We start from the raw sequence: 27,989 nt of genomic DNA, 5'->3' as shown, positions 1-27,989 counted from the left end.
GAAGAGGAGGATCTCTACTTTCACTCTGCTGCTGCTGCTGCTGCTGCAGGTACTGACAGCTCCTCTCGTCACAGCAGCAGAGCAGAGCTTCTCATTTCTTTGCATTTGTGTGTGTGTGGATACAAATATCCAGCTGGAGGATGTTCTGCTGCTCGTCACGTCCGTCATGAAGCAAAACAACTGGGATTAGCGACGACAGTGTTCCTGCACAGGAGTGAGTTACAACTTGTGTCATGAGGGATTTTCAGTGTGTGTGTTTACGTCAGCAGTGGTTTGTTGGTGTCAGAAATTAAAAGCATCATCTTCTTCCGGTCAATTTCAAATCCTCCAACGCTGATTGTTCAGATATTTGTAGTTGATTTACACACAAGCCACAAAAAAAAACAATATTGCAAAAGGAAAATATGAATCCTGAGTTCATTCTTCAAATACACTGTTTCTCTTTTGACCTGGTGATGACCTCACTCTGTCACTTTCAGGGACATGATGTCGCTGCTGCTTCGTCTCCCTGCATCACTGTGACCTTTGACCCACACATGTACGTACAGCAGCTGAACGCAGCTCATCACCAACATGCCTCGGTCTCATGGACTCACTCTACTACAGCCACAGGGATTATCAGCGTCAGATCAACACAGGAGCAGATTAACACACAGTGTAAATACAGCCACTAGTTTGTGGAGAGCTGCAACGTGGCAATACAGAAATACGTGATCAAAACAAACAGGTTTTGGTGTGAATTAAAGGAGGAAACAGATTTATTTAAATTGTCAAGGTGCAGGAGAGAAGGGTTTTTCCCTGACAGCTGATTTTTGACTTCCTTCTGTCTTCAGATCTACAAGACGTGAACATGTGGTGAAAGTCAAACCCCTGAACAGAGACGACACTGAAACAGAGATGGGGTGAGAGACACATCTCACACACTGTATTGACTGATTTCCTTAAGTGTCGCAAATCAATGAAATCCTAACCTTTGCCTTTACATAGATTTTCTAATAATCAATCAAGGCTATTTGATGGATTAGCTGCTGTAATTAGATACGATCAATAATCAAATGATCCTTTAAGTCAGTTTCTGGTTCCACTTTGACGATTTGCTGCTTTTCCGTGTCTTATGTTCAGGTTTTGTGTCGATATTAGAATCTGACGGCAGCTCTGGGAAACTGTGATTAACATTTTCACTCTTTTCTGACATTTTATACAAAAAACTGTCAGTAATTAGTAACAGAATAACCCAAATATTGGTGTCAGCCCTAATATTCAGAGGCCTAATCAAATTATTATCGATTCACTCACAACATTTGATGCTAAATTGTGCTGCTGTGACAGATTCAGGATCCATGAAATGGGAAAAACCTCCATGTTTGCACAGTTAATTTAGTTAAAAACCAGTTTACCACATGATCAAGCTCTGGTTACTCTGGTTTTTGTTCTTAAACTCTTGACTGACAGTTTACAGGATCAGCGCTCGTTTGTGAAACACTGCGGTGTCAGATTTATGGATCGTGTACATGGAGCCTCTCTCATTGATTTTCTCCTCTGACGTCCAGTTTGATAATGAGTATTGAGTTCAGGCATGAGCTCCGTTAGGTTCTGTGTCACAGCAGAGAGACGATGTGGATCTGCACTGAGAGGATGGACTGTTCAGTTTGTGTATTTGTGGAAAGCAACTTAGATTCATTTAGCTGTACTTGTACTTTACATCAGTATTTCCATTTGATGTTACAAGTTTTTACTACTTGATTCAACTCACAGCTTCAGTCACTTATTTCTTTGCAGATTAAATACAAATATTATATGATTTTACAGGAAGATGACTTATTATAGATATAACTGTCAAATAGAGTAAAGAATATATTTCATATTAGCACCACAACATTGAAATGCTGGAGGAATTCCACTGCATCAGAAAACTGTGTTTTAATTCACTCTAAACCTTTAATAGTTAAATTATTAATAATAACTTTGGTTTATAAGGGGCCAAGTCAGATTCACAGAATAAAAATAAAAGACAGACCAACTAAAGACAGAAAAATAAGGAACTTTAACTTTTTGGACAGATTCTGCTGATAACACTTCTTTAGGGCAAATTAGTAATTCTAGATGTTGATGTCTGCTGGATTCAACAAGTTAAATTTAAGACTTTTATAATATATCAAGTATGATATAAAGGAAGTAGCCTGGAATAACCCAGAGACAGAAGTTATCCACAGATAGATTCTGACCGGGGTGTTTGTACGTATCGTCTCCACGTTGGTCTTGTTTTTAGTTTTACTACAGTGTGTTAACATCTGTATCTCTGAGAAAGAACTACAACACACATAGACATAATATATAAAGTGCAACGGAAGTAGCATTTAATGAACAGTAACATAATTAAGACTTACCTAAACCTTTTTAAGAATATTTTATTATATAAGACTTTTTAAGGCCTTAATTTTCAGTTATTAAATCTCAGACTTTTTGAGACCCTGTGGAAACCCTGTTCTTTAAGATCTGATTATATGTTTCATCCCTTTTATTAAGTTGTTATTGTACCTACCTAAAATAACCAGAGGTGCGAAGCTGAAACAAACAGAAATCTGTGCACTGGGTCTGAGACTGTGCACTGCATGCTAAGCAGGTGCCCTTTGACTGTGGCACACACACACACACACACACACACACACACACACACACACACACACACACACACACACACACACACACACTGCATTAGTTTTCTAAAATAGTTGCGAGGCCTTTAGATGCATCATGATCACCCCCCTCCCCTCCCTCTCCTCCGATACACACCACACAATAAACCTCATGCCGCCTTTTTCTCTATCGCACAAAATCAGTAATGGAAGAGGAATGCAAATAACCTGTTTCTGTCTTTCTTTCTGCTCTTTTCTTTTCTTTCTTTCCTTTTTTTTTATAAATCTGAAAAGAGTCTTTCATGGGCTGCTGCATAATGCAGGGTTGTCACGGCAACAGACTCCCTCGTAAGAAGGGAGGGGCCCGACTGGAAACCACAGTTACAACCGGGGCTGGGACGTCCCATCAGGAGGCTGAGAAACTTTGCAAATATAGTCAGAGTAAAGCGATTTATTTTTCCACCCCCTGCTTCACATTTGATGCATATAATCGCCATAAAATTCTGTTTTTATTAGTTGGAATGACCAGATTTTCTGCTTTAATTGGTCATAAAATATGATCCTATCCACCGTCCACAGACCTGGTGGAAGAAAAGTTGAAAACACTGTTTTAGCAGCAATGACAGACTGCGTTTGTCCACAGCATCTCTCTGGTGTTCTTGTTCTTGTCTGGGTTCTGAATGGGTTTCTCTTAACTTCTATTGAGGCTGAGCTGGTGTTTGGACCCGGACCAATGGAACGTCCAGAGACAGAACTTCAAATTAATGATAATACTAACCCATGTCTACCAGATACTTCTACAACAATATATTGTAGTTTACTGCAGTACATTTATGAGGCAGCAAAGCAAAGGCAATGAATGTGCATATAAAGTATCTTGACTTCTTGTATTGCATTACTTTTATTTTTCCACATATAGACACTATCTGCTGTTGCACGGCATCTTGCTTCAGATTTCCTTTGTAGGATCAAAATTCAAGTTATTTTATGTTTTATGAATTTTTTTTCCATAAAACAACCCATGAAGTTCTTAACCAGAAAAATTGAAAAGTTGGCTTTAAAAGCCTGATTTAAAAATGTATTTTAACCTCAATTTTAAAAATAATAAGTAAATATCCTGGGTAATTGAAGTATTCACTCTGTTTTCACTACTCAGTGCGTCACACATCCCACAACACTGCTTGTATAACCAGTGTAGGGATAGAACAGAAATAATGCATGCATGTTCTATTTTTACACTCACAATAATGTAATATTGATGGTATTTTCGGACTGGATTAGCTCATTGAAGTGAATCCGGCTGCAGTCGCCTTCCCCTCTTATTGTCGGCAGACCCCCTTTAATAAATGAGGTGGAAGAGAAGCGAGCTGTAGTTTGAGCAGAGCTGCAGACGGGACGCAGCTGCAGGAGAGACGAGCGGAGCAGTTCACTCAGGGAACACGAGGGTGAGGAGCACAGCCTCTGACACATTCACACGTCTCTGGAGTTCTCACAGCAGCAGATAACGTCACATTTAGGTGAGTGGAACCGAAACTACCGCATGTGCTTTTTATGGGTAGAATCAATGTTTATACTCGTGATTTTCTGAGAGATTTTATTGCATGAACCAGAAGAATTGCAACAAGAGGCAGAATTAGATTTTATTTCAATTAAAAATTACACACGCATCCAATCATTTAAAGTGCCAGTCTCATGACCAAACTCTGCCTGTGTCCTTGTTAATTTATGAACGAGCAGCACTTCAGTTCTAATCCATTTACTGCAGCTCGATTCCCAAGACAAGTCTGCAGCAGCAGCGGCATCGTGTTTGTGTCAGCATCTTAAATCTGGGAAAACCTGAATGAAGCTGCTGATGCATTTGTCAAATAGAGTCAAACAGCATCTGTAGGACAACACGACTTTATGTTCGATATTCAGCTTTATTGTCAGTGTTTTATAGTTTTGTAGTTTTCAGTTATTTGATGTTGAACTTTGTGGTTTGAAGCTTTTCCCAACACAGACTCTGATTTGCCAAATATAAATGCCGTTAACTAACCACTGGTGTTAAATACCTTTATTAATTGCTGCATTATTGCAATGATTGCTGAGATGGAGCCGTCATAGTGGTGGGTTCCACCTGGGGGCGCTATGGCAACTCAAAATATCTGCAATGAAAAACGTCTTTGTGCTCTGATGCTACAAAAGTATAAAAGTATAAAAGTATTTCAACAGAATTGAACAATCCTGTATATGTCAGGAAGCCATTCATTTCTCGGGAAGAGGCGGGGCTTATGACCCATACTGCAGCCAGCCACCAGGGGGCGATTATGATACTTTGGCCTCACTTTTGTGGAGCTGTCATGTCGTCCATCTTTGAACACAGTCTCCTAATGAAACCACAAATCATTCATCATGCTCCCGGTCTAAATGATAATATAAGATATTCAACTCTTTGCACGAAATATGAATATGTGTCTGAAAATGCTCAACTATTACTTATTTTTAAAGTTCTTCCAGTTGTTGTGACATTAGAGCTTGAATACAAGGATTGTGAGATTGGTGGAATAGGAAGTAGAGAGTGGTGCAGTAATCACTGTAACTCTGCCTCCGCTGCAGTAAACACTGACTGTGCTGCAGCTGGAGGTTCATTCTCCTGCTGATCAGGACAAACACAGCTCAATAAGATGAGTCAGTGTTCTGGAGTCATGCAAAGTGAAAAGTTAACCTCGGTGTTACACACAGTTGTTGTCATGCATCAGGGTCGCTCAGTGTCACGGAGACTCTCTGCTGGTTGACTGAACATGAACCCGGCGCTTGGAGCCTATGAGATAAATATGTTGTCTTAAAGAACCTTGAACAACAACCTTGAAATACATGATACCAAACTATTATCCTGGAGTTAAATCAGGAAAATCTGCATTAAGTGCACAGAGCTTCTTCAGACAGAAATGTGTCTTCATGTGTTTTCAAGTCAGAAATCTCATGTATACATTTATTTTCTGACTTGATGACACTGAAAATTAAATCATCTATCATCAGTCATTTAGCTTAAAACACTACTAATCCCTGCTGTGGAGACACTGGTGTAGTTGACTCTATGTTAGACATCAATATTTAGATGTTTATTTTCTTTCTTTTGGGCTTTTCTATGTGTTTAAATCTATGTCGTGTTGTAATGTAGCTTGACCCAGAGTCTGAATAATGAAAGTAATGATCATAAAGTAACATTAATTCCCATGAAAGACCCTGAATCTCAGTAATGCAGCTTATTCACAAAAGAGCAACTTGTCTGTGAGTTAAATAACCAAGAAACTCAAAGCTTAACTCAGTTTACAGCCTATGATCCAATCCAAATATCTAGTGACCACTTTTTAATATTCCATCTGCAGTACTTCAGTAGATTTTATTTGTATTCGTACAATACAAACGGTGACTGGTGTTGGTATTGATGTTGTGTTGTGGTCCACTGACTGAAGGCCCTCAGGGTTGATGTGGGTGTGTGTTGCTCTGCGACACCGTGACCTCTCAGGATCGATGAGCTCTACTGGAGCTCGACCACGACGACGCAGCGTCTGTCTGATCACCGCTGATTGATTCACTGGGAACTCTATCACCAAGCCAACTAATATTTCATGTGTACTGTACAATAACTGCAAAAAACACCAACCAGCCACAGTTTAGCCAATGTGGTATTCATTAGTTGGACATAAGAAGTCACTAGTATACTTTTTTTTTACCATTATTGGGCTTTTTGTTTAGTTTTGGTAATTATATTGACATGTTCTGCTTTTAGCATGGGTCGGTGTACCCACAGGTTTGTAACATGAAATAAATAGTACAGCTAAAATGAATAATTATTTTAAGTCTTGATGAAATAGTCAATTATTGTTAGGACAGATCTTTTGACTGGATCTGTGTTCCTACACAAACACTATCAGTATGTAAAGTGTGTGTCAGCCAGCAGGGGGCATCAGCACTGCATAAAAACAACATCACCCACCTCATAGATAATTTACATAAAATGAACTGATGATGATCCTTTAACCTACAAAGTCACAAGTGTGTGTGTGTGTGTGTGTGTGTGTGTGTGTGTGTGTGTGTGTGTGTGTGTGTGTGTGTGTGTGTGTGTGTGTGTGTGTGTTCAGTTCCCTGTGTTATTCAGATAGCTTGAGAGCTTTCTGTACTTTTCTGGGTCCAGAGTCTCATTTTCTGTTCAGTTAATAATTGGACTCTCTCTTCTTCTTCCTTTGACTGTAGCTGTTCCTTAGCGCTGTGTGAAATGTAATGAACCATGTCACCTGCTTTTCACATATTTGAATTCTTTACCACCCGTTCTTCTCCATTCAAACCCTCTCTGAGGCAAAAGTGGCTTTTTTTGGTGGACATTTGCTTTAACATAGAATTAAACAGCTTCCATTTACTTTATCTTACTAATTAAATCATCACATTATACAACGCTAAGATGAAGATAAATAAAATAATGTTATTTCCTGTTTCTGTATGCAGCCACTTCCTGTGCAGTGGGTAATCCAGTTAAGTGGGAGTTAGATGTACAGCAGGAAAACAGATGCATTTAGATAATTACTACAACCATTGTTTGGGGCCGGCCAATAAGATTAAAGCTTTTAAGAGATGGGGAAACTCTCCAGGGGCATATATGTGTGTGTTTGTGTGTGTGTGTGTGTGTGTGTGTGTGTGTGTGTGTGTGTGTGTGTGTGTGTGTGTGTGTGTGTGTCTATAACATTTCCATGAAGAGACATGAATGCAAACACACTACATATCTGTAAATCTGAAATATGTTCGTAGGCAACAAATATCTGATCTATAATATAATTATATCATTTATGATTCTAATAAGATCAGTTAAGTTGTCACTTGACACAGAACATCACGTCTCAGATTTTAATGTTTGGCCATGAAACCTTTAGAATTTTGATTGGTTACAGTCAGATCTGCCTCAACATGTTGGATAAGAGTCACAGCCTGAAGATAATATGCGGTCATAGTCACAGCGCCACCTGCTGGACACAGGGAATTACATATTTTATACTGTCATGTGCCTGTAGACTGTATATAAAGATAGACAACATGATTGCGTGTCGATCGCCACCTGGTGGCTGACTGTAGTACATGTCGTAAATCCTGCCTCCTCCATGTTAGCCGATGGGACACGGGCACACGGCCCAAACTAAACAGTCAAAGTACAGGTCAAATTAGTTATTTGATGCTATGAAAACAAAGTGAAATGTCATGATTGACCCCTGGGACTGGCCCGTGATTGGCCGAGCACATGTATCTACGAGACCTGCAAGATGGCAGCGTTCATATCCAGGATATTTTACCTTCATTTCCAGACAGTGGGATGAAGTGGAAACCAGATTTATATACAGTCTTTGGAACAGAACATGTGCTCTGGTGCACGCTGGGGATCGAAGGCCAGATCCTCGTCTCTCGCAGCTTTAATTTCATCCCTGGTGATTTGTGGTTAAACTCTCAACTCTCTTCCACCTACCTCTCCTGAGTTGGCGTCTTTCGTTCTGTTGCATCATCTCTGTCTTGTTTACCAGCTTCAGTCCCCCGGGGGCAAACAGGAGAGACATGCTAGTGTGGCTGGTGGATAATTGCAGTTTTGCTCTTTGAGATATTGTGTACTGGTACTGTGGTCATCATTCAGACAACTGTTATGGTTATGGAGGCTTTTCTTCGGCCATGTCGCAGCATCTTGTTTCAGTTACTGTGACTCAGGCTCGTTTGTACCTCAAGGATTCTCAGGAACAGGTTTGTTTTGGACTCTGCAGTAAATCACAATGTTCAGCTCTTCATGGACACTTTAGCTTCGGCAACTCCAGCTTGTTGCATAGAAAAGTAGAGCTCATGTACACTTTATTCGAACCCTCCGCAGCCTGCATGTGCACCAGGCTCAACACTTGGACAAAATAAATAGTGAGACTCCTTCTTGTCTTTCTCTTTCTGTCCTGCCCTCCTTCCTCCATGTGTCTCAAACCTCTGGGACTCTTGCCCTCATTGGGGTTAAAGAGCAACACAATCCTTCTTAGAATCCCAAACCCCTCCCTGGCCTCCTATTGGTCCATCCCTGCCCTCCACACCGGCGGCGAGCCCTCCCCCGCCATCTCCGCTCGCCCAATGGCACCCTGTCAGTCTGTTTGGATTATTGTAACAGCAGCTCAGGCCTCTCATGAGTTCCCCTCTCTGCCCACTGACTGCACACACCACAGTGTATCAGAGATGAGGAGGATTAGGTGACAGAGAGCGGTGTTGGTTTTATTTTCTCACCCCAGAGAAGAGAGAGGACAGGGAGAAGCCATGGTGTCGAAGTAAGTAGGATTTTTTTTTGGGGGTTGAGAGATGAAGAGATGAGATGGAAAGTGTGAGTAAGAGATGGAGAAATGACAAGAAGAAAGAAAATAGGAATTATATAAAGGAAGAAGAAGCTGAGCTGGTGTTGATTTGGAGAAGTCTTCATGCAAAGTAGAGTCTCTATCTGTGTTTGGCTTCTGTAACAGGAGATGATTCTTATTAAAAGTTGCCTCTGTAATTCCAGGTTGTTGTGCAGAAGGTCTTTTGAGGAAACACTAGAAATACAGGTTCCAGCTGCACTTCACACGATCTCAGGTGTTCACGTCGTGAGAATCACTGTTTACCTTCAGCATGTGGGCTTTACAAGGCTTTTCCGTGCAGGTGCATGAGTTCTGTAGACACACTACAGCGTGCACTCTCATTTCCTGTTCCTGTTTGCCACGCTCGCAGGCTGCAGCTGGTCTGTCCTTGAGAAGTAGCGGCATGTTCATACACTGCTTTGCATGGCCGGACGTTTTAGTCTCCATGGGTTTTACAATCTGCAGAACACACAGCACTATCTTTTCTTAGATAAATGCAGGGTACAGAACATGTTACATTTGCAGTTGATTAAAGTAAATGAAAACGAAAACTGTTCTGATCTGTTACTGTTTTTCTGAAAAGGGGCATTTTGTCTGGACAGTGAGTCACAATAGACAATGGACAACAATATTCTGATATTAACAGAGTAAGACAATGTCATGAAAACAGCATTTTCTGATAAACTTAACCTGAAGAAAGTCATACTCGTACTGTATAAGCAATAATCCAACTAAGACGTGGACTATTCTGAACGTAGACACATAATTTAGACATGTATACAGCTGGACTCACAGATGGGTTGAACATGTCAACCAAAATGCTGCTCATTCAGTTTTAATGAGGGGACATTATGCGTTGAATTGCATTGTGGTTCCGTTGCGTCACGTTCAAACAAACACTCGTACCTAGGAGGTAGCCAATGAAATTACGTTAATGTGAAGGCAGAGGCAGCTGGCTCATGGTGTGTGTTCATCTGGTTGTTGACTTTATTTCCAGTGTACTTCTCTCTAAAAAGTTGCACCATTGTTGAAACTTCTTTGGTCACCTGGCTGTAACTGTTAGCCACACTGCCCCCCACGATTTCCTGTTGTACTGCTCCATTTCGTCTGTTTCGTCTGTAGCTAGCTTTCAGAAGACGTGCACAAATACAGATGAAGAAAATGTAGAAAACAGAAAGAAGGGTCTGTCTATATCTAACGTTTAGCATTTTATGTTTTGCAGCATTTTGCGACATCGACATGAAGCAGTTACCACTTTACGATGTATGTTCTGGGTTGGAGGGTAAACAAGCAGTATGGGACTGTAACATGTTAACAGGAATATTAACGTTACATTCTATTTGCAACTCATGTAAACGTCATAATGGAAATAATAATGTCTCATTCAGAATAAGGTCAGTAGTCACAATATCGCTGTCCATGTAAACCTAGTCAGAGTTTTGGTTTTAGTGAATTCTGGCTGACACATGTGCATCATGGGCAGTTTCCACTGGTCTGACGCTGGCACATCTGAAGACGTTAATTTGAGGTCAGCTAACTGCACTGACACACGGACTGTGGCACGGCTCTTATCTGGTGTCACCAGATACATGGTTGGCAGATATAAAACCAAGTGACGCATTGGCTTCCTTATTCCCTCCGAGTGCCGCCTTTCTCTCAGGAGCAAGTAAACACAATCAGACAAACACAAACTCGACCAACGTACTTTCATCAGTGGCTTTTTAACAGATGGTTTTAGACTGTTCCGGGGGGGGGAGGGTGGATGTGGAGCTGGACGAGGGGATGTTCAGTGCTCTGCCGCTGTAATCTCTCATCATCCTGAACCCGCTGGATGTTTTAGATCAACATGAGGGGGGTGGGGCTTGTGTCGTCTTCTGCAGCAATAAAAGCATGAAAAGTCGCAGATCTCACTGTAACACAAAGCTGGAAATGTCATATAAAGGTGGGATTTTCATTGTTTAGCGCCCTGAAGCTGCTGCGTAGCTGTTTTTGTTTGTGTTGTTGGAATAGTGCGGTTACCAGGGAAGCCATGGATTTAAGCCTTACAGGCCGACCATCTGTCTTTAGGTGCTGACAGGATTTAAAATGCAATAAATGCTGAAAACAAAAAAATGGTATATAAACATTAGTTATAATGATCCTCTCCTGATTGTGGGGACTTTAGCTGAGCTGGATTATGTGATTCTGCTGCTTGTTTAAAGTGTCAGGTCCCAACTCATCTCAGTCGTACCTCACGTCCCCAGATTGGATGGTTGGCAGCCAAGTGACCCACTGACAGGAGCGTTTCCCTATTTTATCAGAGGACAGAAATTGTAGTTTTTTTCCGGCACTGTGCACAAATTTGATTTATCTTAGTGATTATCAAGTTTCAAATATGTCGACATTTGAACATCATACATCACCAAGCTCGCTCTTTACCCCTGTTTCTGTCTTTATGCTAAACGACATCAATCGCCTCAGCTCCAGACTTCAGACAATTTTGTCAGAATTCTCACTCTCTGTAAAAAAGCAACCACTGTAAGTGTATTTTCCCTAAATGTCAAATGTTCCTTTATATCGCAACTAACATGAGAAACTTGAGAATGTTGACCTAGTTTGAACTTCTACAAAGTTCTCCAACAGTTTCAAGATAGTTTTTCTTAAATTCATAAACTTGTGCATAGATGAAAAGAAATTCTTAAATAAAAATAAAAAAATGAATGAATTGTAATTGACACTAACATCATTTTATGATCATTTATAATTGAATACATGTATACATAAATTAAAATAAATTAATAAATTAATAATAAGGCATTTGTGACAAAACAATATGTATAAAAGTCTTATCAAGAATGTAAGTAAATTAGTTCTAAAGTTAAACAAACTAAAGAAAAAGAAACACTCATGCAAGTTTAAAATCTGACTTCAAATGTAAAATAAACATGAAACGTGCAGCTTTAAACTTTCCTGTGACTCCGACACTAACGTTTCATCAGACCTGCATGTGATCTATTGGACTTTCAACCCGACAAACTCACGAGTCTTACACAACAAAACCTTAAGAAAACCTTCAGTGATGTGCAGCTGAAGTGAGACAAACCAGCTGGTCTCCAGGTTTGTACATATTCACCTGTTTGTCTTCAGCCTGGTTGGTTACATGTTTACAAAGTGGTCGCTGGGACTGAGCGGCGTCATCATTGTGCAGCGTGACATGGCGTTTTGTTTTGGTGGGTTTAGAAACGGCAGAAAGAGCTGAGGTCAGTGCTCTGGAAAGAGCTGCTGGACGGACACCAGAGGGAAACCCAGAGTAACGTTCAGTCCAAACCTCTGCAGCCTGCATGAAAACCTAGAACCTGCTTCGAAGAGCTGCTTCCTCTTCTGGTTCTGGTGAGTGGATATGAGCTGGTTGAAGTACATCTTTGGTTAAAGTTGTTTTTATGCAGGCTCCTACATGTTTGGTGTTAAAACTGTTGTTGTCGTTTCATGGAGCCTTTAAAGTGTGTGAAAGCATCAGGGGTGATGATGTGGGTGTGAACAGGGAAGCAACTAAAACAGGTTCAGTGGCGTGTTTTCTCCTCAGAGTGTGAAGATGTGTTTCTGCCCCCGAGCTCTTAGTCTCTGCATGGACCAAACCAAACATTAGATAACCTTTTTTCAAAGGTGGTTTCTGTCGTTTTAAGAAGTTCAAGTGTTAATTTTTCTGATAAGTTTGCTTTTAATTAGTTATTTGATGCTATAAAAACAGGGCAAGACGTCATGATTGACAGCTGAGACCGACTCATGATGTGTATGACATGACATCAAAAGCACAAGATGGCGGCACCTGCATCCAAGATATTTTGGTTTCATCTTTTTACAATGAGAGGAAATGGAGTTGCATCATCCAGCTTTTATATGCACTCTATGGGTTGACACATAGACTCTGTATAAAGATGGACCACATCATTACAACTCCTAAAAGTGGAGCCAAATCAGCGGGATCGCCCCCTGGTGGCTGGCTGCAGTATAAACCCTGTCTCCTGTGTCTGAGATATTTTTCTTCATTTTTTGGAGATGGATGTGTTGACTCTTAATTTGACATTCAGTTTGACTATTCAACCGAGAAGTCTGCTGTTTTGTGATGGAAGTTGTTGACTGGAAGGAAGTGAGTCTGACTCATCCAAATTGAAGGCAGCCTCTATATCCACTCATTAAAATATAAAAAATGTCAAACCTGTGGGAGTTTTGGTTGCTACTTGAGCTATGGAGCAATGTTTTCATTTATTATATTTTACGATATGAGAACTTTCAAAGTTTAAGGCCGTTAATATTCTATATTTTTCTTATTGTCAACGACCTCTGTGAAAAGATGACAAGCTACAGTAAATTAATTTGACCAAGTATCATCCGTGTAGTCAGAGCTCATCCCTCTGTGCCATAAAAACGAACACGAGCACTGAAATTCGTTTTTGATTTGATCCCAAGGTTTGATCCGGCCTCATCCTTTCATAGTGAATCCCAAATGAAGCTCTGTAAATCTATTGCTTGTGTCATTCGTCTGCACGTTAATGCTGCAGCCTCAGAATGAACCGTTTGCTGGTTGTGGTTGTTTTTGTGTTTTCCTCCACAGCTCCGTCGGCCTCTGTTGTTCTGTCGTGCTCCTCGGACTGACTCCCAGTGAGCTTGGCAGAGGCTCAGATGAGATCACTGGAGCAGCGCTGAAGCTGCCAGGCGTAAAGAAGTCTGTGAAAAGCCTCTGTTGCGTTCACCTCATGCTGTTCTTGAAACAGAATAATAGAAATGATCTCACTTAGTTATTTAGCATTTTGTTATTCTCTGGTAGATGAAGGACCGCCAGCTCCCTGTAGAGTGGGATCCTCATTACCTCCACCAAGGAGGTTATGATGTCATAGGTGTTTATTTGTCTGTTAGTTAACAGGAACAAGCAGAAACTAAAGCATGTTGTGAACGAGATCACTGAACCAATGCAAGGTCATATGTTGCAGTGTTGTGTGTGTGTGTGTGTGTCCTTGTTTCTCGTGCCTTTGTAGGATGTTTTCCAGTATAAACAACGACCGTGTCAGGACCAGTGGACCTCATGGGGACCAAAGCCTGGTCATAATGAGGCAAAACCTAATTCCTGAGGTCCTGGTTAAAGTTGGTGGTACGATGTGAATTGTGGTTAGGTTGATGTTATGGTTAGGCATGAACTGGTCATGGTTAAGGTTTTGGTTTGGCTGCACACAATAATGGGAAGTCAATGCAAAGTCCTGCATTGAGTTGGGACAGGACATTTCGGGAAAGTTATCACATTTTGGCTGCTCCTCACTTTCTGACCAACTTTAATGGACTGTTTCAGCATTAGGACTTGGTTTGTGTGTGTGTGTGTGTGTGTGTGTGTGTGTGTGTGTGTGTGTGTGTGTGTGTGTGTGTGTGTGTGTGTGTGTGTGTGTGTGTGTGTGTGTGTGTGTGTGTGTGTGTGTGTGTGTGTGTGTGTGAGTGAGTGTGTGTGTACAGAAATGGAGGAATGTGTGCATGCACTAACATAAGTACCTCTGGATATAAGTCCCTGTGCACACGTCTTTTACTTTTTGTAATACTTTAATCCCCTTATGCTTCACATCAAGATTCTCTTTCCTCTTCTTTGCGTTCTGCCTCTTTGCTCTTTCTCTGCATGAGCAGTGAGTCAGCAGGACGCACACACACACACACACCTGCACACATACGCACCGACTTAGATCCCCCTGACTTCAGCTCTATTGGCCACAGAGGCGACCCATCACGGCTGTCCCCCTTTCTCTCCATTTGTTGGGATCCTCAGCCATCAGCCAATACTCGCTCACATACTCCTGATGCTGCACACGCTCGCTGCACTGCAGTGAGCCAGCACTTACCTCAGACAGGGAGGCAGGAGGGGAGGGAGATGAATGGGTGACACAGGCCCGGGCAAAGAATGCAAGAGATGGGAGGAGAGGAAGTGAAAAGGGAGAGCGAGGCAGTGAGGGAGGGAGGAGGGATGATGTAAAAACGGAAACACAATCCAGCTGAATCGCCCCTCCTCAACTTTGCTCACGTGTGTATGTGCACACCCACAAACACAGGGAGGAAGCTGCGTGTGACGCTCGCACACATCTTGTCGTCTCCTGGATTGAAGCATCATCACATGTGTGACCTGACGTGACCTGGAGGCAGGTTGACAGGGATTTTACTGCGTCTCAGTTGGGATTCTGTGCACAGGGGGTGGATGACGCCTGTTGATCGCCTCATAGATGCAGCACTGTGAGTCATCCTCTTTCAATATTTGGAATAACTATTTTCTCCTGGCATCACCACGTGCAAAAAGACTGTCTCCAATAAGATCCCCCCCCCTCCCCTTTCCCATGTGCACACTCCTCTGTGTGTATTATCTGACGGCTCAGCCCAGCAGGAATTATTCCGCTTCATGCTACGGATCTGATTACGTAAGAGTGGAGAGCTCTGTGGCTGCTGCGACCTTGTGCACTGTCAGCACACAGGGCTGCTTCTGTTGTCCTGTTGTGTCTGTCTGCAGAGGGATTAAAGGAATTTTGGATTTGTAATCAGTGCAATAGTTGTCGCTCTGCTCGTCTGCTGCTCAGTCTGTTCCCGAGAAGCTGGTGAGTTGCAGCCGGAGATGTGACATCTGTGTTTGTGTGCGTGTTTGTGCAGGCGTTCAGTGATTCAAGCATCAGATGCAGGTGATTTACTTCCTTTAATGTGTTGATATACATGTGCGATTTAAGAATATGACGGTTTAAAGCTTGTTTTAGCTTCTGCTCCAATGGTGGATTAGATTGTGAACAATGTTTTGAGGTTTTCAGTGAGGTACAGTAACTTGCTGCGTCTGTTTCAAAATGCTAGACCAGCTCTGTTAAAGTGGACTGAAACAAACAGCATCACGACTGTTTGGCAGCTCACAGCAAACACATTACATACCAGCCGTGTGACATATTGGAAAATGTTGGTAATAACCCATAACGGCTTCATCATAACAGTCATTTCATCCTCCGCTCTGTGTTTTCAGGCTTACAGACTCACTACATCGACAGGTACAGGCTTTAGAGAGAGGGGAGCGAGAGGCGTGTGAGAGAGAGGGAGAGAGATTTAATGAAAATAGAATAGAGAGGAGGAGAAAGAGAAAGAAGAACAATCCCTGAGGGTTTCCTCTCCTCTTCCAGTGTGAGGGGACAATAAAAGCACTGACACACTTTCTGTGTCTAAGTTAGCTGCCAGATAATGTGACAGGGAAATCAGACAGAGGAGAACATCATGACATGAGAAGATGCTTTTGATGAAGCTAAATAAACAAAGGCCACGTTGGACGTGTACAGGACAATGAAGAATCTGTGCAAAGTGTTTTATTGTTGTAGTTCCAGTTTCCTGTTTCTCACTGACATGTGCTGAGCAGTGAGTGCTTTGCTTTTACTTTATCAAATATTTATCACTTAAAGTGCTTTTTATGATAAAGCTCCAGTGCAGCTCAGATACAAGATGCTTCTGTCTCTGCAGTGGTTCCCAACCTCTTAAGGGGTCACATATGTAACACAACAAAATTAATAACATTAAAATTAAGGGAAAATAATTTATTCAGTATTTTTCGAACCATGTAGTCTATTTTACCTCTAGTGACTAAACTGATGGGTCAGTTAAGACATTTTCAGACATGATTTCTGGAAAATGGCAGCAAAATTGGGTCCGGACATTTTCTGGAGTTTTGTCTTTCACATATGAAGAACGCAGCGGGGGAGGCGTTTGGCGAGGGGTGGCGTCTGGGTGCCACATGCAGGAGGCAGGACATAATGTATAAAGTCTGCAGAGGAAACCACATGTGTTTGTTTGCAGCCCATCGACTCCGGTGTTGACCCTGATCGCTAAAAGCTCTCGAATCTCATTGTCTCTCTTTCCAAGTTGACATCTTCGCCTGCATCTTCTTCGGTTAGGGCACTTCTTTTTATATCCTGAGATATTTGTTTTCTTTTGGGTTTTTTTAACCACTTTCGTATCCATTGAATGTTTGTAACATTGTCAACACGCCCACTCACTCCCTCACATTTTACTAGCTGGCAGGAAAAGTTCCAGAAAATGTCTGGAGCTATTGACAGCCAGAGTTTAGTGCAAGTCTGGATGCAGCTTTAGAGCTAAAAACACTGATACCAATACTAATTCATTCTATATGTGAGGTAACATGAGGTCACATGTCCTCATGCTGCTCAGTCAACTGTGAATCTGTGTCCTTGGTTGAATTGTTCTCAACTCAGCGGGCGAACACAACCAGTGATGAGAGGTTACATGTAGACACGGCTCTGTTTCTTTGCCTGGATTATAAAAGATGGACGACACAGCTCCTCTGCCTTGTTGACTGTCTGACTGAGGATGTGTTGACGTCAATGTTTCTAATCTTAACACTTCAGTGGCTGTGTTTGAGAAGCTGAAGCCGCTGATTGACGAGTCTGTTTGTGTATTTCCTCTTCCTGGAAGGAAGCAGGTATTTTTCCTTCGAGTTTCAACCTTTGATCTTCCCCACCCGCAGATTTCCTCTTCACGTCCCCGAGGTCATCGCTGTGTGCGCTTTGATCACTTTGCTCCGTCCTCACTTTGTCTCTGTGTCGCTCCGCAGGGTGCAGGGACAGAGGAAGAGGGACTCGCATGTCAGAGTTTTAGGATGGCCAGTGAAGGCTCCACTCTCCCCAGCCCTGTGGTCCGTCAGATCGATAAGCAGTTCCTGATCTGCAGCATATGTCTGGACCGCTACGAGAACCCCAAAGTGCTGCCCTGCCTGCACACCTTCTGTGAGAGGTGAGTCCAGTTTCATGTTGTTTTAGGAAAACTCATCTTTTGACTTCCTCCAAGGAAGTTGTGTTTCCAAAGTCTTGGAACTGGGACTGCACAAAACTGGTGAACTGAGTTTCTTGAAACTAGGTGGAAGGGTGAGGTGTGGGCCAAGGAAGAACTGATCCAATGTTGGATTGGATTCGATTAAGGGGGCAGATCCAGGAAATGTTTTTCTTGAATTTTAAATTAATATTTTGTGAAATAATCCAGAGATCTTTACGTTAAAAATCTGCTATATGTAGAATGCTAATATCAATGATTTTTGACAGATAGATAGATAGATGGAAATTATATATGTGATTATTGAGATTATATATGTCATTATCATTATATAGCATTACTTATGTCCTATTAAGCATTAGTTGATTCAGTTTACGGTGCTGCTATAAACATTTTTAAAGATTTCAACCTCTAGAGGACAACTTAAAGGTCAAATAACTAATAATACATGAATAAATTATTATATTTCTGTTTAAATCTTCATGTAGTCACAGTCTTAAATCCCATGCAGTATACCATCACTGTCTGTATCCAGTATAGTATAGTCTTTCATCTTTCCCCTTCTCAATTCATCACACCCACACACACTCCACCACCCACACCTTTGACTCCTCTTGATTCAGCTTTGTGCAGAACGCTCCCACTCATCAATACTCCTCCTCCAGGTGCCTGCAGAACTACATCCCGGCCCACAGCCTCACACTGTCGTGCCCCGTGTGCCGCCAGACCTCAATCCTGCCGGAGAAGGGTGTGGCGGCATTGCAGAACAACTTCTTCATCACCAACCTGATGGACGTGCTGCAGCGGGAGCCGGGCAGCTGCAGCCAGGAGGCCGCCGTGCTCAACAACATCACCGCCGTGGCTACAGGCCAGCTGCTCTCCTGCCCCAACCATGGAGGCAACGTAAGAGTCGCAGTTGTATATTTCCAATCTTCTCGTGCAATCAATCCAGTAATTGTCAGAATACGTTCATTCAAAATCAACAAAATCAACATTATGGTGGAGTTGGAGGTAAAGTCAGCGAGCCGCCAAAGTCCCTTGATTTCATCTTTCTGGGGATCATGAACGTCGACTAGCGGCCCGTGTCTGGACCAAAATGGTGGACTGATCAACATTTTTGGAAATGCACTCAACCCCATATTTAGGTCTCATGTTTACTTTTGTCTCGTTGCTTAGGTCATGGAGTTTTACTGTCCTCCATGTGAGACAGCCATGTGTGAGGAGTGTACCAGCGGCGAACACGGAGAACATCCAACCGTGCCTCTTAAAGACGTCGTGGAACAGCACAAGGCCTCGCTACAGGACCAGCTGGATGCCGTCAAGAAGAGGTAACAGCAGCGCTATGTCATTACACCACTCAAACCGCTTTACAGCACAAACCATAGTCACCCACTCATACGCAGGATCACACAGCGTTACTATGGCACCACAGCCATCAAGATATGTGATAGAAAAGCCGGGATCTACCTCCTAAGTCAAAGCAGCCCTAACACACTGCATAATAATGGAATTTGTAATGGAATGAATGAACCAACCACAGTCCTCCTTCTCGTGCATGCTGCTCCGTCATGTGATTGCTGACTGACGACAGTATACATGAGACTTCTCTGCTCAGTCCTGCTCTCCCTCCATTGCTCCCAGGTTGCCGGAGATCGACTTGTCCCTGCAGACGCTGTCGGAGATCCTGCAGCAGCTGACCGGTCAGAAGAGCTCCATCGAGGATGACATCCACACCACGTTCGATGAGCTGCAGAAGACCCTCAACGTCCGCAAGAGCGTTCTGCTCATGGAGCTGGAGGTCAACTACGGCCTCAAGCAGAAGGTGGGGTCCGACACAAAGAGCTCTCAGGGTGTCGCTTCAGAGAGACGGCTTGATGTGTGGTTGAGACTTTGGACGTCACGATAAGTGTAGTTTGAGTTCTGTAATCGGCACTTTGCAGTTAATATCTGGGGCTGCATTAACCAGACATTATCAAGATGTTTGAGGACATTACATGAGGAAATTATGGAGAAAGAACTGACCTTGTTTGAATTTATTTCGGGAAAGCACTTAACCTGTCACAGCTCCACTCGACAGAGCGTTTTCTGCTGATCTGTGTGTTGGGCTCAGCTGGTCTGATGGCCGATTAACAGGCAGAAAGACAAGGAGGGGTCGGGGGAGCTGGTGCACCACCCTGATCCAGATGACCAATCACCAGGTCCGGTTCAGAGCCTGGAAGTCTGGGAGCTGCGTCACGTGGGCCGCTAATGATTTACAAGTCCCTTGGCTGGTGTGCACTCAAAACACTGGGGGATGTCAGATGTGGGAGTTGCTGCTGCAGTAGCTAGATGGAGCCAGTGCACTGTATGTACAGTATGACTGGCTGGTTTGGGTGTGTCATCATGAGCAGTGAGAACACAACAGCTTTTCTCTTCAGGCAGCGAACACTCGGTCCTCTCACTCCAGTAGATGTCTGTTCTTACAGTGTGTAGATGTGTGTGTTCAGAGCGTCAGTGCGTGAACGAGTGTGAAGGATAGAAGGATATTTGGAGACTGTAATCGGAGACAGATGTGATAATGGCCTCTTTTGTAGGAGAAGAGGAGGAGTGTGATGGTCAGATGCGGGTGAGTCTGTTTTGGTGATTTAATGGATGTGTCCTTATTCCAGTAATCAGGAGAAATAGCTAAAAATCTGCAGTGAGAGCATTAACTACAAAAGACATCTTGACATGTAGCGTACAGACAGATTTCATGATCTAAATGTAACTCATGTAAACTTATTATCTGCTCAAATGATCACACGTTCTGCTCAGGTTACGAAGCTGAATGCATAAGAAACACTTGAAGGGCACTTGGAGAGCACACACCTCCACCAAGGATGAGTGGCCATATTGTCACCATATTGCATATACATGTATTAGATCACATCAATGTGCACAGTCATTTTCTGCAAACTGTTCATATTATTAACCGTTCTTTAATATAGTTGAAAGTTGTTTGTTACTGTAAGTGAATGAAGATGACCCCATAAATAGACTTATCTTGATTTATACAATCCAGATTTTTATCCAGATTCACACTAAATTTCACCTGTTCATATTTATTAACACACTACAGATGTCAGATTACTTTGTATTATTTATGTTTTGTAATGATATATTTGTTGATGTTAAAGAAGCAGAGAGGAGAAGACAATGAAACCACAAACATCCAGCAGGTGTCAGACTGTCCAGAGAAATTAAAGCAGTTTAGCAGTTTAACACTTTAGTGACGTGAGAAAACATCTAGAATGTGTTTGACTTGGTAGTGTTGGTTGTTGAGCCTGATTCTCTTGTTATTGGTCAGTAAATGTGAAAGTAACTTCACAAGCAGACTCTGCTCGTCCCCACATGATGACATAACCACGTCTGACAGATGTTCTTCTGTTTCCCTGCACCGAAGCTTCAGCTGTGTATTTCTGACAGTGAGGTCTTCAGTTTGTACATTAACATAACAACAACACACTGTGTGTTTTGTCACCATGTTCGTACCGAGATACGCTCTCACTGCCTTCATGCTGACGAATTATGTTCCAGATTTATATTCTGCAGCATTATTTTCACTTTCATTCTTACAAAGCAGTGGAGCTGGCTGGGCTTTTATGTGAGGGCGTTTTCCGTGGATCCAACCTGGGAATTAATCAGATTAATCAAATCTGCAGGGCTGTGAGATGAATGAAAGAAGAAAAAAGAACAATATACATCTTTGCTTCACAAGATTATCTTTATAGTTTCAGGTTTTTCCCCAAATATAAGATACTGGCACACTAACTGTTGACCTGGTGCCAGACAACACAGCTTTTTAAAGGATCTTAAGTCTAAAAATAATTGGTAACCACTGGTGTTTCCATCCACTCACTCACCCATGCTGCCCCCTGGTGTTGTGTGTGTGTTAGGTGCTCCAGGCCCAGTTGGACACCCTGATGCAGGGTCAGGATGGCATCAACAGCAGCTGTAACTTCACGGAGCAGGCCCTGAGCCACGGCACCGAGGCCGAGGTGCTGCTGGTGAAGAAGCAGATGAGCGAGCGTCTCAACGAGCTGGCCAGCCAGGAGCTCCCTCTGCAGCCGGGGGAGAACGACCAGCTGGACTTCCTTGTGGAGACGGACGGACTGAAGAAGTCCATCCACAACCTGGGCACCATCGTAACGACCAACGCGGTGGCCTCCGAGTCTGTGGCCACAGGCGAGGCGTTACGGCACTGCGTGGTGGGCGTGGCCACCTCCATCACCGTTACCACTAAAGACAAAGATGGAGAACTGTGCAAGATGGGTAACGCGGTTATAACTGCAGAAATCTCCTCAACCGATGGCAGCAAAGGTGAAGGAGAGATACTGGACAACAAGAACGGCACTTACGAGTATCTGTTCACAGCCCCGAAAGAGGGGAACTTAAACTTATCGCTGCGTTTGTACGACCAACACATCAAGGGAAGCCCCTTTAAGATAAAGGCCACCAAGTCCATCGACGTGTCACCGACTTCAGACGGCGTGAAGAAGAGGCTGAAGTCCCCGGGCAGTGGGCACGTCAAGCAGAAGGCCATCAAGAGGCCGGCCAGTATGTACAGCACCGGGAGGAGGAAAGAGAATCCCATCGAGGACGACCTCATCTTCAGGATCGGTGAGAGAAAAGTCCAAACGAATATTACACGACTCACAATTCATCTGAATGTATTTGCAACATAACATTACTGATTCACTTTATTGAGAGCAAGAGGGCATATAGGTCAATCTGATAGTGAGCGCCCTCTGCTGGATCACAAGTCAAATATAGCTTCTAGGCTATAAAGTTTGAATTCATGCAGGTCACAACAGTTGGAATATGGACTTTCTGCTTTTATACTGTGTGTTGTCTGTAGACTGGCAGTGGTTAACAATAAATTTGACTCTTTTCATAATTTATTTATCACTAGCAAAAATACAAAATGTTTGGGGTTTCGTGCTTTTCAAAAGATGGAATCTAATATTTAATTGAATTACTATATGAGCAAACTGAATATCGTTGAGTTTTGGTGTTGGTCAAATAAAAGTTAACATTTGAAGATGTCACCTCAGAATTTGGGAAATTATAATGAGCTCTTTGTCTACTATTGAGTGGCATTTTATAGACTAATGAATTAATTAATTGGTTAATAAACGTAGTTGGTGGATTAATCGATAAAGAAAGTAAGAATTCCAGAAGGAAGGAGGCTACGTATTGATGACACGTGTTCATGCTTTCAGGTACAAAAGGGAGAAACAAAGGGGAGTTCACGAACCTGCAGGGAGTCACTGCCTCCTCACTGGGGAAGGTTCTGATCGCAGACAGCAACAACCAGTGTGTCCAGGTAAAACAATGACTCCTGCTCATAGTAAACAGATGCTGCAGATGTTGAAGGAGGAAGTCAGAAGTCAGTGGTGGAGCTTCATCATCCAGTTTCCTTTCCTTATCCATCAACTGACTCTGTTCATGTTAAAACTGCTGCACATCAGATATTTAAACCTCCTGTTTTTATTTGTGCGACACAGATTTTCTCCAACGACGGCCAGTTCAAAAGTCGTTTCGGTATCCGGGGCAGGACGCCGGGTCAACTGCAGCGGCCGACGGGTGTGGCCGTCCACCCCAATGGTGACATCATCATCGCCGACTATGACAACAAGTGGGTCAGCATCTTCTCAAGCGAGGGCAAGTTCAAGGTGAGTCACAGTGTTTTATACTCAAAACAAATGATTTATTATTATTTTATTTTACCAGGAAGCTCCCATTGAGATGCAACATCTCTTCTGCCAGATCTGGATTTTCATTTGGATCCACACTAAACCACACTCACCCATAGAGTCCCCTTGATATGCCTGATTACTTTCCCACCAAGATGAAAATGTCAAAAAACAGGGGATTTTCTCTTGAGTCTTTGACCCTGAATGACAGAAGCCAGTGGACATTTTAAATCCAGTATAAATAACTGTAGTCTCATGATTTAATGCTGGAATTTGTCCTATTTTCCTTCTGACATTTACAATCCTGTTTCACCAGTGAAATGTCAGAAGCTGCCATGTGGCCTGTGGCCCAGTCGCTGAATCTTCTCTTAACCACCTTCACAATATGAATTACCCTTTTTATTTATGTCTGTTTTATGGAGTGTGTTCCCTGTATATATTCATTTATATTGCACAAACATAACTTGTTTAATCAACTAAAGACTATTGACTAATACTCACACTTAAATGTATTTCAAAAAGGGGGATAATAAACGTGTACTCTACTAATATTACTATATATCAAAGTCATAAAGTACTTTCCTGCTGCAGAACAAGATCGGCTCGGGGAAGCTGATGGGCCCTAAAGGCGTGTCGGTGGACAGAAACGGCCACATCATCGTGGTGGACAACAAGTCGTGCTGCGTCTTCATCTTTCAGCTCAACGGCAAGCTGGTCACCAAGTTCGGTAACCGCGGCAACGGCGACCGGCAGTTTGCAGGTACACTCAATGGTAATACGTTGCACTGCCCCCTACCGTCTCTCTGCAGCCCGCGCACACCTGCATGTGGAATGAAGACGCTCAGTCCAGGAAACATAAAGATCGTCTCATCATCCTCTGACCTCTGAGTTCTTATGTCTCCACGCCGACTACAGACAGTGGCCAGAGGCATCATGTTTTCATGTCGTCGACACGTCCGTCCATCAGATCCATTCTTCTGTACACGACAGCCCTGAGGGAATTTCTTCAAATTTCATTTGAACTCAAGGATGAACTGATTTGATTTTAATAGTCTAAAGACAAAGGTCAAAGTCACTGTGACGTCACAAAACCCTTTTCACGTCGGGAAAGGATCATTTTAAGAACGCCTTGAGTTAATCTTTTCAGATTTAGCCCAAATGTTGACTTCGACTCCCAGATTAACTGATTAGATTTTGGTGGTCCAGGGTCAAAGGTCAAGGTCTTGGTGGCCTAAAAACAAAAGTATAAGATCACAGTGAGTCCAGAATATTTTTACGTAGACTGAAACTTTACTAGTTGGTGCAGGTACAAAATCACATGCCGGTAAATTTAGTTTCAAGTCATGAACTCAGAAAAACAAATGGACTTCCAATGCTGACAATTCATTCTGCTGATACCAATAGAAAACACGCCTCTTTTTTTATAATTAGATTCATAATTCAAGTGTCCTCAAAGCAGCATGTTGGACCACTGAACATGAGTTATCAGATTTTTCTTTCCTAATTCTTCTGTTTTGATTTTCATAACTTCATCATCTACTTAAAAAGCCGCATGTGGACTGAGAACATCTGTTCTGTTACAGTTTGCTGGAACAAACTGTTGCTAAAATCTAATTTAAGATCAGAATTTGACATGAATCTGAGATAGTGTTGTGTTTTTTTTATTCAGGTCCTCATTTTGCTGCCGTCAACAACAACAATGAAATCATCGTGACTGATTTCCACAATCACTCAGTGAAGGTAAGTTCAGTTTGGAGCAGTGGAAGTGTATTACAGATGTGAACTGTCTAATCGACGTCTGATGTTTTATGAGATATATTCTTGACATTTTTTAAACTTGTTTATTTTTTTAAATGTAGGTGTTCAACACAGAAGGAGAGTTCTTGTTGAAGTTTGGTTCTAACGGGGAAGGTAACGGCCAGTTCAACGCACCCACAGGAGTGGCAGTGGATGTTAATGGAAACATTATAGTAGCAGACTGGGGCAACAGCAGGATTCAGGTCAGTACAAAAGGAAAAGTACAAAACAACCAGATTATGGAAAACACACTTATTCTTATTTGGATCACAGAATATGAGGTTGTGTGTGATTTCTACACCTTCTTCCACAAATTGGATTTACATGAATTTATTTGCTCTATCCTGTGGCCTTTACATCAGTAATATTTAAACTGCACCGTTTTCACTTCTGCAGAAGAAGCTGGTCACACGTTGAAATCGAAACGCTATGTAAAAATAAATTAGAAGATAAAATGGCAGTCATAACGAATCTCTCTTATCTCTTATCATCTTTCATTTTTTTTAAAGTTGCCTCTTCTGAGAAATGAAACGTCCTTGTTCTGATTCTAATTGCCTGCTAGTTTCAGTTTGACTCTAAACTGATTTAAAATGTTCTTCAACAGAATATAACAAATGTTGACATATTTACATAATTATATTCAATTTTTAAATAAATGTGTAGCAATGCTTACTGCAAATACCGCCCCCTGCTGTTGGATGCTTCCCACAATATATATTTTCATCACCACATACAATAGGTTTTATTTTGCTGCCATTGTAAAGCACTTTGTGATGTAGATTTTGAAAAGTGCTCTATAAATTATATACATTTATCATTATGATTAGTAATAGTAGTATTATTAGTAAATTAAAACTGCAAAATTCTGATAGTGTTTCCAAACTCTTTATTTTAGTTTTCTTCATAGACCACCCTTTATTCATTTATGCATTTTTTAATTGAACAATTATTCACACTCACTTATCACAGCTAAACATGTCCTTGTCCCATTCAGCACAGCTCCTAGTTTGACCCCAACACAAACTCAAACCTAACAGTGATGATGTGTCTGTGTCTCTCAGGTGTTTGACGGCAGCGGTTCGTTCCTCTCGTACATCAACACGTCAGCAGACCCTCTGTACGGCCCACAGGGTCTGGCCCTCACCTCCGACGGACACGTTGTGGTCGCAGACTCTGGAAACCACTGCTTCAAGGTCTACCGCTACCTGCAGTAGCACCTTCTCCCTGTGACGCACAAACCGCACACCTGTACAGAAACACACACATGTACACACATAGTAGTAGTAGTACGGAGCGACCGGCACATGTTGCACTCACCCACTCATCCTTGAGTCGTGCTGTCGTTGTGCCGTCTGTCTGACTGTTCTCCACGTGTGGCGTCCTGTTTGACCCTGAGGACACAAAACAGGGAGGATTTCTGTGTGATGATGTGAATGAAGCAAGAGGATCTGTTGCTGACTGAGGTGTCACACATTCAGCCGTTTTCACATCCCATCTTACCCACGCTGAACAATAAAGCTTTAGTATTGTACATAATGTTAGATCTTTGATTTGTTGTGATATGGAAGGAAAACTGGAAAAATTATGCTGTTGCACTTGTACTGAGACACAAAAACTAGTTGGGCACTGTTTTAAGTGAAATTGAAATTAAAGCAAAGAAAACCACCTGAAAATCAATGGGAAAACTATTTAAAGTTTCAGTAACTGCAGCTTCCTGTTAAATGCTCCTCACATTTTGCCTGTTCACCGTATAAAAGAAAAGATATCCCAGCGGCTGTAGGTTGCAGGGGGATTTTCCAGCATGATGAGGCATCTCTGTGCATGCTAATATCACTAATTAACACCTGAAAAGCTATTGTGCACAATATCTACATTTCATTTAAAGCAGACACTTAACAACGTCGACAAAATAAACTTTAAATAGAGGCACTGTTTCAATTGCAATACTTCTGTCTGTGTGAAAATGGCGAGTCAGTGTAATTTTCATCACTTTAAATGAACCATAATGATTTCTGCTTATTTGGCTTTTACAAAAACACAGGGTTTGTGTGTGTGCAAGATACGCGAGTGTGTGTGTTGTGATGAATTAAAGTACCACACATGCTGACTTCTGCTGCGTAAGAAGCCTCTTGACATTACGACTTATGCAATCTGCTGTGATTAAATGCATCATTTTAGGATTTGCTGCAGAATTATAGTAAATTGCTGAAGTGCTGAAAATAAACTCAGTAATATGAGTCAGTCCTCACTCACAGGGTTTGTTCATCGGGCTGCAGCGTGCATCACACACACAGAGAACAGGACTGGGGTCACCTTCCATCCTCTCCACGTGCTCTTACGTCTTTCAAGAACAAAAAACTAGTAGAACTAACAAGTTGTAGATGCAATTTGTAGATTCAACCGTCGAGGTGTGTGTTGTGAAAACGCACTGTGCTGCTATTTGAAAGCCTTGATCCCAAACTGTTTGTCTTTTACGCAAAGTTTTCATCGGGTGTCCTGAATTTGGTCTTTCATTTTCTACACAGTCGTGTTAAATTATTTGTTTTCCATTGTCTTGTTTGTATTTGTAATGCCAAATGGAATTAAAGTGCCCATAGAAAAGATGGCTGTGTTTGTGTTGTAACCTGTTTAGGAAAATAAGCCCCTCAGGTGAT

At 42.2% G+C, this 27,989-nt stretch overlaps 1 protein-coding gene across 9 annotated transcripts; it reads left to right on the top strand.

The window, feature by feature from the left end:
• The first annotated feature begins 46 nt into the window (after positions 1-46).
• Positions 47-27,938, top strand: trim2a (tripartite motif containing 2a). Of its 9 annotated transcripts, XM_035178702.2 has the most exons (14): positions 47-214; positions 480-538; positions 834-902; positions 17,610-17,788; positions 18,490-18,727; positions 19,001-19,152; positions 19,466-19,646; positions 21,739-22,462; positions 23,065-23,168; positions 23,350-23,517; positions 24,130-24,310; positions 25,208-25,278; positions 25,398-25,538; positions 26,397-27,938. In XM_035178702.2, exons 4-14 carry the CDS (start codon positions 17,655-17,657, stop codon positions 26,547-26,549), a joined length of 2,247 nt encoding a protein of 748 aa, XP_035034593.1. In that variant the 5' UTR covers positions 47-214; positions 480-538; positions 834-902; positions 17,610-17,654; the 3' UTR covers positions 26,550-27,938. The 9 variants fall into 9 exon arrangements, with proteins under 9 accessions (XP_035034593.1, XP_035034636.1, XP_035034611.1 ...); XM_035178745.2 differs by lacking the exons at positions 47-214; positions 480-538; positions 834-902 and adding exons at positions 3,993-4,153; positions 12,233-12,382; XM_035178738.2 differs by lacking the exons at positions 47-214; positions 480-538; positions 834-902 and adding exons at positions 8,789-8,950; positions 12,233-12,382.
• The last annotated feature ends 51 nt before the right edge of the window (positions 27,939-27,989 follow it).

This window comes from Hippoglossus stenolepis, chromosome 2, assembly GCF_022539355.2.
Source record: "Hippoglossus stenolepis isolate QCI-W04-F060 chromosome 2, HSTE1.2, whole genome shotgun sequence".
Taxonomy (NCBI): domain Eukaryota; kingdom Metazoa; phylum Chordata; class Actinopteri; order Pleuronectiformes; family Pleuronectidae; genus Hippoglossus; species Hippoglossus stenolepis.
The sequence above is the reverse complement of the archived record's forward strand: the minus strand, read 5'-3'. Positions and strand labels throughout refer to the sequence as shown.

Coding starts and splice junctions, on each gene's coding strand:
- trim2a (XM_035178674.2), top strand. Junction 17,789..18,489: donor CTGCACACCTTCTGTGAGAG/GTGAGTCCAGTT, acceptor CTCCTCCTCCAG/GTGCCTGCAGAACTACATCC. Junction 23,169..23,349: donor GCAACAACCAGTGTGTCCAG/GTAAAACAATGA, acceptor TGTGCGACACAG/ATTTTCTCCAACGACGGCCA.